Genomic DNA, 19,425 nt, shown 5'->3' with positions numbered 1-19,425 from the left:
ACACAATTCCATTCAATCCTATCACATTCTATGTAGTTCAAGTCTACTTTATACAATTCCCTTCTACGGCGGGAGCCTCCGAAACCGAGGCGGGAGGGGTCAAAACATCATATTCTGTATGCTGAGGAGCACTCGAATATCTGAAGGGGCGCTTACATGCTGAGGGGGAAAAAAAACAAATCATTCAAACGCAAAAGAGAAGAGCATCTCTTGAATGAATGTGGGAGGAAAACGCAGAGAAACACAGCGAGAGGGCAGAGGAGCAAACAACATCCTCAACGCCTGTTCAGTCGCCGATTTCCTGCATTAGCTCCCTTCCAATCCTACACAGAAGCCATGAGAGTCAATACTGAACGCAGTATATGTTGACTATGTTTTTTTCTTAGTTAGTTGTCAATGACAATGTCAATCTAAAACTCAGCCATATAATATACACACTTGACTGTAAATGACTACAAAGCCAGACATGTACAGACCACAAATGACTACAAAAACCAATAAGAGGCTAAACTAGCAACACCTAAAAACGTGTAATGGCCTGGCTGAAATAGCATTGTTACTGCCACCATTTAGAACTACCTAAGCCTTTTAAAAAGGCTCTGCTCCTCCCAATTATAGGAGAGGACAGGAGAAAGTGAGGCCGGTTTACCGTGTGAATTAAATAGGGTCACTTGGCCACCCTCGCATTATATCATTAGTCCCATCAAGGTCCATTTTTGCTGTTGTCCTGTTCTAACATCTGTTGTCCTGTTCTAACATCTGTTTGTAACTAGTCGCACTAAATTGCACAGAACACATGGCAAAGGAAGGAATGTCTACTAAAATTGCTCCGGACTGCAATTTGAGGGCTATTTTTGGTCTCCGGCTCCAAATCGTAACTAACTAAGGGCTTTAAAGGCTTAGTAGTGAGCTGGTCTGTGTTCGCTTTGTCCAACTCCTGAAGGAAAAACACAAAGAATGTGATTTTTCTACTCTGGTCTCTTCAGTGAAGTAGTGCTTGTTCATGGAGTGTTTTCTGTCTGAACTTGGATGAATAGGAAATAAATGGGTTTGTTTGGATTACAAATAGATACTGTACATATGGATTTTCTTTGTAGTGGAACTTCTTCTAAATTCATTCTTTACACGACTGAGCACAGACATGATTCAAACCCCTTCTTTTTCTATCATAGACACTAATGCAACCGCGGCAGCAGTGAGGGAGAAGGGGCAAATCTGATGGGGGAGACACAGGAGAGGAGGGAGATGGAGGGAGGAACAGGAGAGGAGGGAGACTGGGGGGGGGGGGGAGACAAGAGCGGAGGGAGACTGGGGGGGAGACACAAGAGAGGAGGGAGACTGGGGGGGAGACACAATAGAGGAGGGAGACTGGGGGGGGACAAGAAAGGAGGGGGATGGAGGGGGGTAGACACAAGAGAGGAGGGGGACGGAGTGGTGGGGAGACAAGAGAGGAGGGGGACAGAGTGGTGGGGAGACAAGAGAGGAGGGGGACGGAGGGGGGGGGAGACAAGAGAGGAGGGGGACGAGGGGGGGAGACAAGAAAGGAGGGGGACTGAGGGGGGTAGACACAAGAGAGGAGGGGGACGGACAAGAGAGGAGGGGGACAGAGGGGGGGGAGACAAGAGAGGAGGGGGACGGAGGGGGGAGACTTAGGAGAGGTGGGGGGTGGGGGTGGGGGGGGGGGGGTGGATAAGGACCCCAGTGGTGAGGGGGACAGCCGGTGAGGATGACAGGAGAGGGGACAGTACGGACCGGACAGCACATTTAGCACTTGGCCCAGTGGACAAGGGTGCAAAGGGGACAGAGCAGGTGGCTGATAGGAGAGAGAGGCAGGAGGGGAGAGTTGACAGATGGCACCAAGGAGGATGTGTGTGCACTAACCCGGCACAGGAGAGGAGAAGATATGCTCCAGAGAGATCTACTTCTCTCTCTCAATTACAGAGCTAAAGGAAGAAAAACTCCCAGCCTCAGCAAGCGCTGTTCACAGAACAACACGGTCAAGCTGGGCAGTTTCTATAGAAGGTAATACTTACTTTTGCACCTCTGTGAGGCAGCTTTCGTAAGAAATGATAGGATTGTTAAGGATGCTGATGGACCACATGCTGACACAGGGAGGAAACACATGTATGGAAACTGTAAATCAAAATAAACAAAGGGCTGGAAAAAGGAAATATTATGGACATTTACATCCACTTCAGGAAATATTAACTTTCCACATTCACTGTTTGTGTAGCTGTAACAGAGCACTGAGCTCTCATCTTACATGAGAAGAACTCCCCATTATGTAATGTAGGGGGAGAAAGGGCTGCTAGCCTGCCAGCTGTAGCCAATAACCTATTGTACCTTACAAAGGCAGTAGGAATCATTAAAATGGCCCTTTCGTGTCATGGGATAAGAGTGTTCTCTCTGACGTCCTGCTGAGGGCAGGCGAGTGTGTCAGACCATCTGCTTTACCGACTGATCCCAAACAAAAACTAGTTTTAGGTCACAAGACACCCCTTGCTGATCCCCCCTCGTTGAGCAATTATCTGAGATATGCATAATGCTATTAAAAAAGCTGCAGGTCATCATTATTTCTGACTTGGTGCCTTCGAACGGGGAGAACAGAACACTGCTTGGGGGGAGCTATCTGACCGACACCCCAAATTATGCTAATCCATTAACCACCTGCTCAGGAGTAACGGGACAATTCACACCCCATTAAACCTACAGAAATGCAGTGCTACAGTTAGTTTGGTAGCTACTGTAGATATCTGTAGGTGGATGTGCCGATTGTTGGAATCATAATGAATGGTGCTTCTTGATTTGGCAGAGAAATAGCACAACTTCTAAAAAGGAGGACGGGGGAAAAAAAACTTCACCTCTTCATCACCCAGCCTGGTATTTTTCTCTTTCCCCCACATAGGCGTTTTGATACACCCATTACTATTTTTAGGACCTGAATCTATTCTGGTGTCTGGTGTTGTTGTCTTTGTTTCTGTCTCTCCCTCTCTCTGGAGGTTTAGGGTTATCTTTGTTTCAGTCTCTCCCTCTCTCTGGAGGTTTAGGGTTATCTTTGTTTCAGTCTCTCCCTCCCTCTGGAGGTTTAGGGTTATCTTTGTTTCAGTCTCTCCCTCTCTCTGGAGGTTTAGGGTTATCTTTGTTTCAGTCTCTCCCTCCCTCTGGAGGTTTAGGGTTATCTTTGTTTCAGTCTCTCCCTCCCTCTGGAGGTTTAGGGTTATCTTGGTTTCAGTCTCTCCCTCTCTCTGGAGGTTTAGGGTTATCTTGGTTTCAGTCTCTCCCTCTGGAGGTTTAGGGTTATCTTTGTTTCAGTCTCTCCCTCTGGAGGTTTAGGGTTATCTTTGTTTCAGTCTCTCCCTCTGGAGGTTTAGGGTTATCTTTGTATCTGTCTCTCCCTCTCTCTGGAGGTTTAGGGTTATCTTTGTTCTTGTCCTACTCGCTTTGCTGGTCATACTCTTTGTTCAATATTCACATTGTCTACTGTGTTCTATGCTCTACTCATGTCCAGTGTCCTGCCTTGTGTTTGAGAAACCCTAATGTACCCCAAACCGCCAACAATATGATCACTACTACAACCAAGTTCCCCCAGAATGAGCACCGGGTTCTGTGTTCTATCTAGAACCCTGTCCATTTGGTTCCCCTCCCAACGTACCGTGCTCTAGGATGATGAGCTGAGCGCTGGACTGCACGTTCCCTGCGTCGTTCTCTGCCAGACACTGGTAGAAGCCCTCGTCAGACTTGACCAGACCCAGCACCTGCAGGTTGTGTTCATTCTACGGTCAGAGAGAGAGGTCAATAACATCAGGTGGTGAAGAGATAGGGAAAGAGGTCAATGTATTGAGGTGGAGACGGTGTGAGAGGTCAATATGGTGATTGACCGGCCACTCGTAAGTCAAAGACAATATCAGTTGAGCATCTAGCTGAAGTACTGCGTGTTAAAGCGATTGGTTAAGAGGTATCAGACTGCAGAATCTCCTCAGTGAAGAACAGAAGCTCAACTACAGGTATTATATCAAGCATCCTAATGACATTTCACACCACAGCAAACTCACAATAATTTTGAAGTAGTCGCTGGGAATGACGGCATCTCCGTTTTTGACCCATTTGACGGTGGGGGCCGGGGAGCCTGTGACCTCACACTGGAACATGATGTCCATGGACTCGTGGGCGTAGATGTTGGCCGGCCTCTTCAGGAACTCAGGTGGAACTGCAACATACAACGGGGGCAGGGGGTCAGAGTTTGTGTAAAGCAGCGTGTGACTGTGTGTGTGTCTGTCTGTGAGTCTGTGTGCGTCTGTGTGTGTCGGTGTGTCTGTGAGTCTGTGTGCGTCTGTGTGTGTCGGTGTGTCTGTGAGTCTGTGTGCGTCTGTGTGTGTCGGTGTGTCTGTGAGTCTGTGTGCGTCGGTGTGTCTGTGTGCGTCTGTGTGCGTCTGCGTGTCTGTGTGCGTCTGCGCGTCTGTCTGTCTGTCTGCGCGTCTGTCTGTCTGTCTGCGCGTCTGTCTGTCTGTCTGCGCGTCTGTCTGTCTGTTTGCGCGTCTGTCTGTCTGTCTGCGCGCCTGTCTGTCTGTCTGCGCGCCTGTCTGTCTGTCTGCGCGCCTGTCTGTCTGTCTGCGCGCCTGTCTGTCTGTCTGCGCGCCTGTCTGTCTGTCTGCGCGCCTGTCTGTCTGTCTGCGCGCCTGTCTGTCTGTCTGCGCGCCTGTCTGTCTGTCTGCGCGCCTGTCCGTTCGTCCGCGCGCGCCTGTCCGTCCGTGCTCGTCTGTCTGTGTGGGTTTCTGTCTTTCTGTGTGGGTGGGTGTCTGTCTGTGCGCGCGTCTGTGTATAACTGTCTACTGAGAAATAATTGAATGTGAGATTGCCTATTATGACTTAGATATGAGAACTCTGTTCTCAGTTGTCCTCTTGTAATGTGAAGGGTAACGCTCCATAACAGGCTGTTAAACAACACTGTAGCGTGTTCCCAGCTGCAGGCTACTTGATGGAATAGTTAGTGAGAACTGGAAAATCGAATGGAATCAGATAAAGAACATAACGTTCCACTGAAAACTTGGACGGTAGAGACGGAGGAAGGGAGAATGCAGGGACTCATAGCTAAATCCAGTCAAAACTAAGCATGTCAAATGTATCTGACGATATACAAATTAAAACCAATTTAAGCTACATCCTGTCTCTTTCCATCTTTGCCAGTGAAGGGAGAAAAACGTTTTGGCTTCAACTTCCCCTGACCCTTTAACTAAATGGCAATCCTTAAGACATGTTTTCCAACCAGAAAAATACAAAGCAAAGTCCTCGTCCTATTTCCTATCTCCATCTTCCCTGTAGTCTTTAGTAACAAAGCATCTCAAAGTAATTCAAAACAACTGCCTATAATTACAGTGTCCCTGTGTCTCATCCTATGGAGCGTTGTGTACAGACGGAGTTCTTCCCCAGACCAGGGTAATGAGGGCAGGGTAAAGTTATTTGATCGTCTGTGGAGATAAATAGCCTCATCCATCTCTCCTGTAACAAGGTCATGCAGAGCGCCGCGTCTCAGCCTTGTCCTTTACAGTGTAATTGGAGTGTGGCTCTGAGGAGGGGGACTGTGTGTGTAGGATTGTGTGTGTGCCCGAGTGAGTGTGTGTGTGTGTGTGTGTGTGTGTGTGTGTGTGTGAGTGTGTGTGTGTGTGTGTGTGTGTGTGTGTGTGTGTGTGTGTCCAGCTCAGTGCTCTGATAAGACGTGACCTCTAACCGAGGTGTAATGGCTGTGTTGTTGGCGAGTAGCGTCGTGTCAAGCCTACGTATCCGCCTTCACAGCTCTCCAACAGCATGCCATTAACATCCCATTCACATGTGGACTACAGACTGATTGTGGTTAACAGTTGGGTGGATAAGGTCCTTTCTACTCTGGGGGAATAGAGGGGTGGGTTCAATGCCGTAATCAGCAAGGGTAACGGTTCTATAATATAATGACATGATCATTTAGCAGGCGCTCTTATCCAGAGCAACTTACAGTTAATAGCCTACAGATATTCAGTCGTGGTATATGTAAGTCTTACCCATAACTTTAATTAAACTCCATGCTCCAACCATCTGAGCCATTGTTCTGACTGGCACCCCATAGTCTAACTGGAATATATCTTGTTCTGACTGTCAGCACGTTGTCTAACTGGAATATACACTACATGACCAAAAGTATGTGGACACCTGCTTGTCGAACATCTCATTCCAAAATCATTGGCATTAATATGGAGTTTCCCCCCCCCCTTGCTGCTATAACAGCCTCCACTCTTCTGGGAAGGCTTTCCATTAGATGTTGGAACATCCATTCAGCCATAAGAGCATTAGTGAGGTCTGGCACTGATGTTGGGCGATTAGGCCTGGCTCGCAGTCAGCGTTCCAATTCATCCCAAAGGTGTTCGATGGGGTTAAGGTCAGAGCTCTGTGCAGGCCAGTCAAGTTCTTCCACACCGATCTCGACAAACCATTTCTGTATGGACCTCGCTTTGTGCACGGGGGCATTGTCATGCTGAAACAGGAAAGGGCCTTCCCCAAACTGTTGCCACAAAGTTGGAAGCACAGTATCGTCTAGAATGTAATTGTATGCTGTAGCGTTAATAATTCCCTTCACTGGAATTAAGGGCCCTAGCACAAACCATGAAAAACAGCCCCAGACCATTATTCCTCCTCCACCAAACTTTACAGTTGGCACTATGCATTCGGGCAGGTAGCGTTCTCCTGGTATCCGCCAAACCCAAATTAGTCTGTCGGACTGCCAGATGGTGAAGCGTGATTCATCACTCCAGAGAACACATTTCCACTGCTCCAGATTCCAATGGCGGCGAGCTTTACACCACACAGTCCTTGTGCTGACGTTGCTTCCAGAGGCAGTTTGGAACTCGGTAGCGAGTGTTACAACCAAGGACAGACAATATTTACGCGCTACGCACTTCAGCACTTGGCGGTCCCGTTCTGTGAGCTTGTGTGGCCTACCACTTCGCGGCTGAGCCGTTGTTGCTCCTAGACGTTTCCACTTCACAAATAACAGCACTTACAGTTGACCGGGGCATCTCTAGCAGGGCAGAAATTTGACGAACTGACTCGTTGGAAAGGTGGCATCCTATGACGGTGTCACGTTGAAAGTCACTGAGCTCTTCAGGAAGGCCATTCTACTGCCAATGTTTTTCTATGGAGATTACATGGCTGTGTGCTCGATTTGATACACCTGTCAGCAACAGGTGTGGCTGAAATCGCCAAATCCACTAATCTGAAGGGGTGTCCACATACTTTTGTATATATAGTGTATATTGTAAACAGCATGAATGTCCTTATCTGAAATGGTATGTTCCTCTGGTACAGCCACCATATTGTACACTAAACAAGGGCTATAATGTTCTTATAGCGTGTAGTTGTCAGCCCCTCATTGGCCTGCTTCGTGCAGTGTTTATTGGGGAACAGTTTGAGATGGGACCACTGCTAACACAGTGTGGTGTTGTTGAGATGGGACTACTGCTAACAGTGTGGTGTTGTTGAGATGGGACTACTGCTAACAGTGTGGTGTTGTTGAGATGGGACTACTGCTAACAGTGTGGTGTTGTTGAGATGGGACCACTGCTAACACAGTGTGGTGTTGTTGAGATGGGACCACTGCTAACACAGTGTGGTGTTGTTGAGATGGGACCACTGCTAACACAGTGTGGTGTTGTTGAGATGGGACTACTGCTAACAGTGTGGTGTTGTTGAGATGGGACTACTGCTAACAGTGTGGTGTTGTTGAGATGGGACTACTGCTAACACAGTGTGGTGTTGTTGAGATGGGACTACTGTTAACACAGTGTGGTGTTGTTGAGATGGGACTACTGCTAACACAGTGTGGTGTTGTTGAGATGGGACCACTGCTAACAGTGTGGTGTTGTTGAGATGGGACTACTGCTAACACAGTGTGGTGTTGTTGAGATGGGACTACTGCTAACACAGTGTGGTGTTGTTGAGATGGGACTACTGCTAACAGTGTGGTGTTGTTGAGATAGGACTACTGCTAACAGTGTGGTGTTGTTGAGATGGGACTACTGCTAACAGTGTGGTGTTGTTGAGATGGGACTACTGCTAACAGTGTGGTGTTGTTGAGATGGGACTACTGCTAACAGTGTGGTGTTGTTGAGATGGGACTACTGTTAAGTGTGGTTTTGTTGAGATGGGACTACTGTTAACAAGTGTGGTGTTGTTGAGATGGGACAACTGCCAACACAGTGTGGTGTTGTTGAGATGGGACTACTGAGTGTGTACGTGAGTTTGAGAGCGAGAGAGAGAGAGAGAGAGAGAGAGAGAGAGAGAGAGTGTGTGTGTGATAAAGGGAAGAGATTATTCATTGCTGTGTGATAAAGTATAAATGTTCTCTCTGTGTACATGTGTGTGTCTGAGTTTTTGTTGGTTTGCCTGTCTGTATGTCTGTATGTTTTAATGTGTGTGTGTGAATTTGTATGTCTGTCGCAGTGTGCTGCAATGTGTGTGTGTGTTATGCCGCAATGTGCGTCTATTGCAGTATCTGTGTGTGTGTGCGTCTCACAGTGTGTGTGTGTCTGTGTGTTTGCGCATGCTGCATTGTCTAAGTCTGTGTGTGTGTGTCTGAGCAGTGTGGGGGCCCCCTGGTGAGGTGTTCTGGTGACAAGTCCTGGGGGAGGCTGGGACCCTGCCGTGCTCATTATCTCTGGCAGAGAGACTTCTATCTCCTTTCTCTCTCTCTCTCCTCCCTCGTTCCTTCACTCGCTGAGCTGACATGGACCATTTCCTCTAAATGGAGTTCAGACATTTGGAACCTATTTGACTGAGCAATGAACACAAGACGACTAAATATACAGTGAGTGAAAAAAGTATTTGATCCCCTGCTGGTTTGCCCACTGAAATAAATTATCAGTCTATAATTTTAATGGTAGGTTTATTTGAACAGTGAGAGACAGAATAACAACAACAAAAATCCAGAAAAAACGCATGTCAAAAATGTTATAAATTGATTTGCTTTTTAATGAGGAAAATAAGTATTTGACCTCCTCTCAATCAGAAAGATTTCTGGATCCCAGGTGTCTTTTATACAGGTAACGAGCTGAGATTAGGAGCACACTCTTAAAGGGAGTGCTCCTAATCTCAGCTTGTTACCTGTATAAAAGACACCTGTCCACAGAAGCAATCAATCAATCAGATTCCAAACTCTCCACCATGGCCAAGACCAAAGAGTTCTCCAAGGATGTCAGGGACAAGATTGTAGACCTACACAAGGCTACATATATAGTGTTCACACCTACGAACACATTCCTGGTTTACAATAGAGACCAGACTACACAGAGCACTGTAATGACAGCATTATAAGACTACATTATGACTGATTATATCCACCTTCTCCCTGCCAGCTACCGGTTTAGCTAGAGGACTAAAATACACAAACATCTATTTCTGACATTTACAACTGATCGATGTTGTTCATGCTTTAATGATCCGTACATCAATCTCATTGTGTGAAGCCTTTATCCAACGTCTCAGCATTGTATTGTAACAATATATTGTCTAAATCCATCATCTTCTATTTGATTCTATTCCCTTCTAGGATCATCTCTCCCTATATCCCTGTCCAGACCTAGACTGTGACAAGGAGACTTCTAACACACCAAGTCACACTCCCTCTCTAGTATAGAAACAGCCTCGCCAGAGAAAGCCCAGTGCTCTCCAGACACCACAGTAAATGGATGTAGCGTGAAAGTGGACCGACAGCCTCTCCCTCCCTCCATTCTGCCAGGCAGTCAGAGAAACTGCGGGGCCAATTCTCACAGGGGGCTCAAATTATTTTCTTCAGCAGCTAGATTAGTAATAGTAGTAGAAGCTTTATTGCTTTCCCTTCCCGGGTCAGACTGCAGTTTAGTTATTTAGGAGGACAGTGGAAGGTCATACATCTTTACTGTCAGTTTGTAACACAAAGCCCTCTATGGCCTCCCAATATGCTTTTTGGAGGAGTATGTGAGGGAGAGAGTTTAGCAACATACTGTGCTTTGAACAGAGCTGCGTTCAGGATGATGATCGTTTTGTGAACCTGTGTTAACCTGAACCAATTGTGGTGTATTGGGGTCCTGGAACACTCAAATCAAGACATGGTGGTCTACAGGGGAAATACAATGTTTTAAACTGTTAAAGCTAGAACCTCTATTGAAACAAAGCGTAACCACTCTCAAATAACCATCTATGATATCAAAATGATAGTTTTAACCATGTTTTGAGGCTACACAGTGTTTGTTTACATTGACATTATATACAAACATCGGAGTAAAACAAGCTTATATGTTGGGTTCTGATGGGGTACAACAGTTGAACTAAGCTCATTCTTCAAGAATCAAATGGGTATATCATTAATTTAAGTCCAAAAATGTATATAGAAACTAAGGATTCTAGCTTTAAAGGATTCAGCCTTTTATGCTGGTCAACACCAAAGCACTTATGTTGACGCTCAAAACATTGCAATCCTGAACGCACCCTCAGTACAAGAGCATCTACACTAAGCATAGTTAGCGCTCAAGCCATTAATATTCTGACCACGATACAAGGCAGGCACAAAGACAAAATACTTAACTTGGATGATTTAGCCACATTACACAACATATTTTAGAGCGCGGACCCGTCGCTCTTCTTTACTTATCTGGATTAGAGGGTTTTGGGAGAGTTTGATGGTCCTCTTTTGATTAGCTTAGCCCCTAGACATATTTAGCTTTATGACTCCAGCCTGGCCAGTGAGGTTTGTCCTCTACCCTGAGGGGGGAACGTCGCATGGGCTTGAGCTAATTAGCTCTCCTGTTCTTTTCACGATAACGGCTTCAGTCTAAATCCCAACCAAAACAAACAGTGAGGGAAGAATATAAGGCGGCGGTAGTCAGATGCTTGATCATTGTTTTCCCAGCGGCTGGGCAAACATACAGTAGCAGCAAGGAATGCATTCTGGGTAATAACCACAGAGAGGTCAGTCCTGGGACGTCTAACACCCACCGCCTTTTAGGATGGTCCAAGAACAACATGGCCCAAACTAAAGCTAGAAGCCGGTAGAACTGGCAAAAGATTGGACGGCTACGCTTGTGAATGTAGTTAGTTCTCGCTGGTATTTCCTTCTAAGAGTTACAAGTCAAAAGACCAGACTCCTACAAAACAGAAGCCAAGGCCCTGTTCTAATACTCTGACAATATCCTTCCTGCCATCCTTCCTTTATTTCGTAAAGTAATCAATGATCTGACATGAAACGGTTGGTGTCTGTGTAATGGAACCCTTACCTCTGTCATACAGTAGGGATAGATGTATTTTTCTAGGTATTGGAACAGGGCCCTGTCCCTGCTCAATTGACGACCATATCTGCACTCTAGGGGGCGCTGTAATATTTACACCACGTATTCAGCATTACAACTTGAAATAGTCCATGACCCTGACGTCTAGCATCTGAGTTCATGTTTTGTCTTTGAGCTATAAAGTATGTGTGACATTACATACCACATCAATTCATCAGATCTTGCTGCCTCAATGCTCTACTCAAAATCATTTCATACTTTTGTTGTTTAATACCAGCTAGCCATCACAACGTACATGTTTCCTATAGTTCCTTTCCGAAGTGTGACGAATGTGGTACCACTTAACATACAAGCCTTCGTCAACATAATAGTTGTAGAGACAGATTGTTTTCTTTGTGTTTCCTAGGAGATACAGTAATACTACACCTCCTCCAACCTGATAACTACTATGTAGGCCTCGTGCTGTTCTTTTAAAGGGATACTTCGGGATTTTGGCAATGAGGCCTTTTATCTACTTCCTGGATGCCATCTTTATGTATCTGTGTCCAGTATGAAGGAAGTTAAGGGGTAGTTTCTCGAGCCAATGCTAACTAGCGTTAGCTCAATGCCTGGAAGTCTACAGAAAAGTAATTGCGCTAACGCTAGCAACTTCCTTCAAACCGTACGCAGATACATAGAAATGGTATCCACAAGTTCATCTGACTCTGGGGAAGTAGATAAGGGGACTCATTAATAAGGCGATTCCTTTAATACAGTCACTTCTAGACATACTGTTCATTAAGTGATGAAAAGTGCTCACCCAGGGTTAATAGGGGAATTGCCTTTGGTTGCTGCGAAGAGAGCAAACAGAAGAAAAACTATGCAGGCCTCCCATGACTAAATCAATTATGTTCCATGTTCAAGTTTGATACCAATCTTTAACATGGCAACAAGCAACTACATTTCTCCGCAGAGGGATCACTTAGTAGAGTGCATTGAAATAGAAATCTAATGTTTAAACTGTTATCAAGTCTAACTGAGCCGGAGGTACAGTAGGGGAGATGTCTTGGAGCTTTGTGGGGGTTTCCGTTGCATAAGGTGCAACTTATTCCTGACAAATGTGGTCCAATTATTTTCTTGACATTCAATATACTTGAAATGGGGACACCTCTGTGGTTCTACCTTCTAAATACGTTTTCTGTAGATGTAGTTTAATAGTGCATAGAGATATGGTGCTTTGGTTCCTGTTGCAGACAAGCCATCTTATACACCCAGCTAAGAGCTATTCTAGCTTTTTAGAAGCGCTCCATTGGTTAACAGAGAAAACTGTCCAATCACGGTTCAAACTGACCAGGACAAGTGCCAACATGATGAATGGCTTTGTACATCCTCACCTGCAGCCTTGAGGCAGAAGGGGGAGGGAGCAGAGGGGGGGGGTTGTCTGCAATCCTGCTGAATCCCAGCCGTCACACACTGACGCCTGAAGAACACTCGTCACACACTGGTGAGTGCTGTGTTCATGCCAGAGCCCTAGCAGGAGACTAGCACCACATGGGCCTCACTGTCACACACAGGACAAACAGACTGGAGCATGGAGAGATGCTTTCTGTCTAACATGGGAACACACACCTGCATACACACACACACGTAGGTACAGTACGAGTGTGTACACAGGCATACACACACGCCCCCCATGAAGCAGTGAAAAGGGGTGTTCTCTTTCCCCATTTGTGTCTCTGCCCAAAGCTCATGGAACCTTTTTTTTTTCTTCCTGAAAATGCCAGGTTGATGACATTGGTGCGACCGACTGGGAGAGACCAGGAAGGCGATACGTCACAGTTCAAACACCTCTGATTGCCAGAGATTCTTATCAGACTCCCACTGCCTCAGCTCTAGAGGGCCATTTACAGCCACTATTCTGGACTCTGGGTGGACAAAACTTCACGTCTCACCTTCTAGCTTCCCATCTCAATCTATTTCTACAAAAGAGGAAACATATCTCACACCCCACTGAGCTAGCTCGTAGCTCTGATATATATTCCTCGGCTATTAAAATTGTATTGGACCCAGGCTTGTCCTTCCTATTAAGAGCACATGGGAAGAACACAGCAGGCACACATTGACCACCCTTCATCTCTCCCAGACACATATACAGTGGTGTGAGAAAGTGTTTGCCCCCTTCCTGATTTCTTATTTGTCACACTTAAAATGTTTCAGATCATCAAACAAATGTTAATATTAGTCAAAGATAACACAAGTAAACACAAAATGCAATTTTGAAATGAAGGTTGTTATTATTAAGGGAAAACAAAATCCAAACCCACATGGCCCTGTGTGAAAAAGTGATTGCCCCCTACAACCTAATAACTGGTTGGGCCACCCTTAGCAGCAACAACTGCAATCAAGCGTTTGCGATAACTTGCAATGAGTCATTTATAGCGCTGTGGAGGAATTTTGGCCTACTCATCTTTGCAGAATTGTTGTAATTCAGCCACATTGGAGGGTTTTTGAGCATGAACTGCCTTTTTAAGGTCATGCCACAGCATCTCAATAGGATTCAGGTCAGGACTTTGACTAGGCCACTCCAAAGTCTTCATTTTGTTTTTCTTCAGCCATTCAGAGGTGGACTTGCTGGTGTGTTTTGGATCATTGTCCTGCTGCAGAACCCAAGTTCGCTTCTGCTTGAGGTCACGAACAGATGGCCGGATATTCTCCTTCAGGATTTTTTGGTAGACAGCAGAATTCATGGTTCCATTTATCACAGCAAGTCTTCCAGGTCCTGAAGCAGCAAAACAGGCCCAGACCATCACACTACCACCACCATATTTTACTGTTGGTATGATGTTCTTTTTCTGAAATGCGGTGTTACTTTTACGCCAGATGTAATGGGGGACACACCTTCCAAAAAGTTCAACTTTTGTCTCGTCAGTCCACAGAGTATTTTCCCAAAGGTCTTGGGGATCATCAAGATGTTTTCTGGCAAAAATGAGAAGAGCCTTAATGTTCTTTTTGCTCAGCAGTGGTTTTCATCTTGGAACTCTGCCATGCAGGCCATTTTTGCCCAGTCTTTTTCTTATGGTGGAGTCATGAACACTGACCTTAACTGAGGCAAGTGAGGCCTGCAGCTCTTTGGATGTTGTTGTGGAGTCTTTTGTGACCTCTTGGATGAGTCGTCGCTACGCTCTTGGGGTAATTTTGGTCGGCCGGCCACTCCTGGGAAGGTTCACCACTGTTCCATGTTTTCACCATTTGTGGATAATGGCTCTCACTGTGGTTTGCTGGAGTCCCAAAGCTTTAGAAATGACTTTATAACCTTTTCCAGACTGGTGGATCTCAATTACTTTCTTTCTCATTTGTTCCTGAATTTCTTTGGATCTCGGCATGATGTCTAGCTTTTGAGGATCTTTTGGTCTACTTCACTTTGTCAGGCAGGTCCTATTTAAGTGATTCCTTGATTGAGAACAGGTGTGGCAGTGATCAGGCCTGGGTGTGGCTAGAGGAATTGAACTCAGGTGTGATAAACCACAGTTGAGTTGTGTTATAACAGGGGGGCAAACACTTTTTCACACAGGGCCATGTAGGTTTGGATTTTGTTTTCCCTTAATAATAACAACCTTCATTTCAAAACTGCATTTTGTGTTTACTTGTGTTATCTTTGACTAATATTTAAATGTGTTTGATGATCTGAAACATTTAAATGTGACAAACATGCAAACAAATAACAAATCAGGAACTCACAGACAAATACACACACGCGAGCACACACACATTTCAGTCCTGGCGAGAGGAACATTTAAAATCAAGAACCCTCAACCCAGGCCTCCGCAGTGCAACAATGGCACAGGCCCTGTAATTAAAACCTGCTGAGTCCTCTGGCCTCATTTATTGTCCTGCCAGCGCCAATAAAGGGGGAGACATTGCAGCGCAGCAACCCAGCCTGGCCCCTCTACCCTGGCAGAGCAGAGGGGGCCCCTGGGTCCCTTACACACACACTCTTGTGTGAGTGTGACTGTGACTGTGTGACTGTGTGACTGTCTGTGTGTGTGTGTGTGAGTGTGTGACTATGTGTGTGACTATGTGTGTGTGTGTGACTATGTGTGTGTGTGTGACTATGTGTGTGTGTGTGACTGTGTATGTGTATGACTGTCTGTGTGTGTGTGTGTGTGTGTGTGTGTGTGTGTGTGTGTGTGTGTGTGTGTGTGTCCGTCCATTGGTCCGTGGGAATGAAGTGGAGTGAAGCCTTGTGAAACCAGAGGAGACACAGACAAGACTGTACCGTATCTGCCATGTCAAACAAAGGCCAGGGGACTCTGTTGTTTCAGGAGTTATAGCTAACTTTAAAAATGAGTGACAAGCAATGCCACTGACTCAGAATAGATTTTGAGTAAACAACGGCAAAGCAACAACACTTGAAAACTTTGTTCAAAGTTCTAGGTTCAAAGCTTGGAAATCAAACCAAGCTGTGGGTGGTTGGGGAGAGTGGAGAACACATCCGTCTTGGTTTGATTCAGTGTGTGTGTGTGTGTGTGTGTGTGTGTGTGTGTGTGTTTGTGTGTGTGTGTGACCGCACGATCCCCTTAAGCAAAGCAGCCAACTGCAGTCCTCAAACTGTTCAATTCAATTCAACAGACAAGCAACAGCTGGCTGTGGGGCCCCTCAATCATTCTACAGGGAAAAGCAGCACACTAATCATGACAAAGTCTTCCATTGTGTCACATCAATTCTGGTTTATTTATCTGAAACAAATATGTACAGAAACCTGCCACAAAGCCTACATCACATTCAACTTTTTATTCTAGAAATGTCCATCAATTGCGCCATATCCATTTCCTTTTTAGCATTTATTTTGTCCAAATGTCAGGAGAACCAATGAATGTCACACTTTACCTGTGCTTCTTTTTTTTTTTTTACATTAATCTTTTGTCATTTTAGCAGACGCACTTATCCAGAGCGACTTACAGCCGTGAGTACATACATTCCCCTACTGGTCCCCCGTGGGAATTGAACCCACAACCCTGGCATTGCAATCGCCATGCTCTACCAACTGAGCCACACAGGATGTTGTGGAGGAAGACAAGAAATGAATAGAAATAAGGAAGTGTGTACCCATTCTATTTCTGTAACGCTTTGGGAACGATAAATACAGGGGATATGGATTATTCCACTAAACCCTTCCTAGTCACATCAACACAGAGAGAACAGGGGAAGAAAAGAAGAGGAAACAAACATGGGGGAAGAGAGAGAGAGAGAGAGGCAGGGAGGGAAAGAAAGACAAGAGAAGGACAGGAGAAAATATAAAAACAAGAGAGAAGGACAGAGGAGAAAGGAAAGAAAAGAGAGGAGGACGGGGGAGAAAGAGGAAAGAGGTGTGTCTGTGAAAAAGATAGATGGCAGACGATGGAGGGCCTGTTGTTCCCCCTCTCCATCCTTCAGTTACAGGAATGGACAGACAGCCCAAACCTCATTACCCTGTGTGAAATGTGGGAGTCGGGAAACACTTATAACCCGGGTGATTTCCTATCTTCTCTGATTACACCCTGACTCCCTGTTTGTTCACGTTACCTACAGTCCGCGGTCAACTCTCTCTCTAGGCTACGTACTACAACACGGCCTATCTACACTGTACAGCAACAGGCTATTCTGATGGGTGGTTTTGATACAATGCTATATGGAATGCACACTTAATGTATGTAATGGTGTGGTGTCTATCTACAGTATATCGACGATACCCTATCGAGAGCTGACCAATAGTGTGCGTCCTGGGGAAAGGCTAACTATGGGTGTTTGGGTACTAAAATATATATATATCGTAGGTGGCTATTAAGATTTGACACTCAAAGACCCATTTGGATCAAAACCAATTGCTAACCAATAACGGTATGTGATGGAGCGTTTAAGTGTGTGAAACATACTTTTTTTTCCCCAGGCCAGTACCCCTTGAAAAGTGATGTGTGTTTGACTTCGTACGCCAATCAGTGCAGTGCAGTACCTTGTACGGTGAGCTCTGCCTGGGCCTCGATGGTGTTGTTAGTGTTGTCTGCCATACAGCTGTAGATGCCTGCATCCTTCTCAGTCAGGTTGTAGATCAGCAGGCTGCCTCCTCCCACCAACTCCAACTTCCCCTCACTGGCAGACAAAAGAACAGAGCGCTTGGAAAATTACAGAATTCACTTGAAGATTTCAGGAGGTATTTCGGCAGAGATTTGACAACTGTTTCAGCTAGCGCCTTCCTCAGAGTGTGAGTGAGGAACGGCTGAGCAGCATGATTATCATACACGAGCTGGCACCCTAGTTTCACATGTGATTCACAAGTTGCCACTCTATGCGAGGCCTCTGTTTTTCATGCCATCATAATACAGGGCCTTCAAAGTATTCACACCTCTGAACTTATTACACATTTTGTTGTGTTACAGCCTGAATTCAAAATGGATTAAACTGATTATTTTTCTCACCCATCTACATTTACATTGTAGTCATGTAGCAGACACTCTTATCCAGAGCGACTTACAGTAGTGAGTTCATACTTTTTTTAAAAATATTTCTTTTTTTAACTTTTCTTTCCCATACCCATACCGCGACCGGGAGACTCATGGGCGGCGTACAATTGGCCCAGCGTCGTCCAGGGTAGGGGAGGGAATGGCCGGCAGGGATGTAGCTCAGTTGATAGAGCATGGCGTTTGCAACGCCAGGGTTGTGGGTTCGATTCCCACGGGGGGCCAGTATATATAAAAAAATATGTATTCACTAACTGTAAGTCGCTCTGGATAAGAGCGTCTGCTAAATGACTAAAATGTAAATGTAATACCGGCCCCCCGTGGGAATCGAACCCACAACCCTGGCGTTGCAAACGCCATGCTCTACCAACTGAGCTACATCCCTGCCGGCCATTCCCTCCCCTACCCTGGACGACGCTGGGCCAATTGTGCGCCGCCCCATGGGTCTCCCGGTCGCGGCCGGCTACGACAGAGCCTGGATTCGAACCAGGATCTCTAGTGGCACAGCTAGCACTGCGATGCAGTGCCTTAGACCACTGCGCCACTCGGGAGATTCACGCATCTACACGCAATACCCCATAACGACAAAGTGAAAACATGTTTTTAGACATTTTTGCTAATTTATTGAAAATGAAATACAGAAATATATAATTTACATAAGTATTCACACCCCTGAGTCAACACTTATTTTTACACATCTACCAATCGAAGCCCTTCTTTGCAAGGTATTGAAAAACCTCCTGGTTTTTGTGCTTGAATATGTGCTTGAAATTCACTATTCGATTGAGGGACCTTACAGATTGTTGTATGTGTGGGGTACAGAACTGGGGTAGTTATTCAAAAAACACTATTATTGAACACGGAATCCATGCAATATATTTGCCAATTTGTTAAGCACATTTTTACTCCTGAACGTATTTATGCTTGCCATAACAAAGTGGTTGAATGCTTTAGACTCGAGACATTTCAGCTTTGAAAAAATATTATTATTTAAAAAATGTTCTACAAACAAAATTCCACTTTGACATTATGGGGAATTGTGTGTCGATCAGTGACACAAAATCAAAATGTAATCAATTTTAAATTCAGGCTGTAAACACAACAAAATGTTGAAAACATCAAGGGTGTGAATACTTTCTGAAGGCACTGTAGATACATGATTACTTGAGTTCTCTTGTGTTCAGCTAAAATGTGTGATTGTAATTCAAGAGCATGAACAGTGACCCGCCCACTATAATACTGTTGATGACCCAGCATCAAGATATTCACACTAAGATGGTAACATAGAGATAACCTAATCTCATTGGCTCTCCTACAACTGAATGGTAAGAAGAGCCCAATACTAGGTGGAAGCATCAATGCATTTCCTCAGGCCAGGGAGATTTGGTTACATGAACATCCAAAATAACCCCTTTTCCCAACCTAAAACAGAAAGTAGCATCTCATCTTCCAACAAACCCAGTGACCTCCATCTTAAAGAGCTTGTCCTTTGAACTGCTCAATATGCCAGGAGGGTAGCAGGCCTCAGACAACAGTGTTGATTTAACTTGTGATGCGGCAGAGGAGGAGGAGGAGGAGGAAGAAATCAATAGGTTATGAAGGACAGCACTGGTGAGATCCTGAGAGAGAGAGCGAGCAAGCGAGAGAGAGAGAGAGGGAGATGGGGG

At 45.4% G+C, this 19,425-nt stretch overlaps 1 protein-coding gene across 1 annotated transcript in view; it reads right to left on the bottom strand.

Annotated features, from left to right (window-relative positions):
- The window catches only part of LOC311111421 (neogenin-like), a gene marked incomplete at its 5' end in the record, with an annotated part of 74,500 nt that overhangs the window by 51,950 nt on the left and 3,125 nt on the right, over positions 1-19,425 (bottom strand). The window contains 3 exons of the mRNA XM_084154136.1: positions 3,653-3,773; positions 4,053-4,207; positions 17,254-17,390. Of these exons, the coding sequence (XP_084010262.1) occupies positions 3,653-3,773; positions 4,053-4,207; positions 17,254-17,390 (413 nt within the window). The remainder of the gene's footprint in view (positions 1-3,652; positions 3,774-4,052; positions 4,208-17,253; positions 17,391-19,425) is intronic.

The sequence above is a fragment of the Coregonus lavaretus genome (genome assembly GCF_964263955.1).
Source record: "Coregonus lavaretus genome assembly, chromosome: 37".
NCBI lineage: Eukaryota > Metazoa > Chordata > Actinopteri > Salmoniformes > Salmonidae > Coregonus > Coregonus lavaretus.
This window is presented reverse-complemented; position numbering and strand designations above follow the sequence as displayed.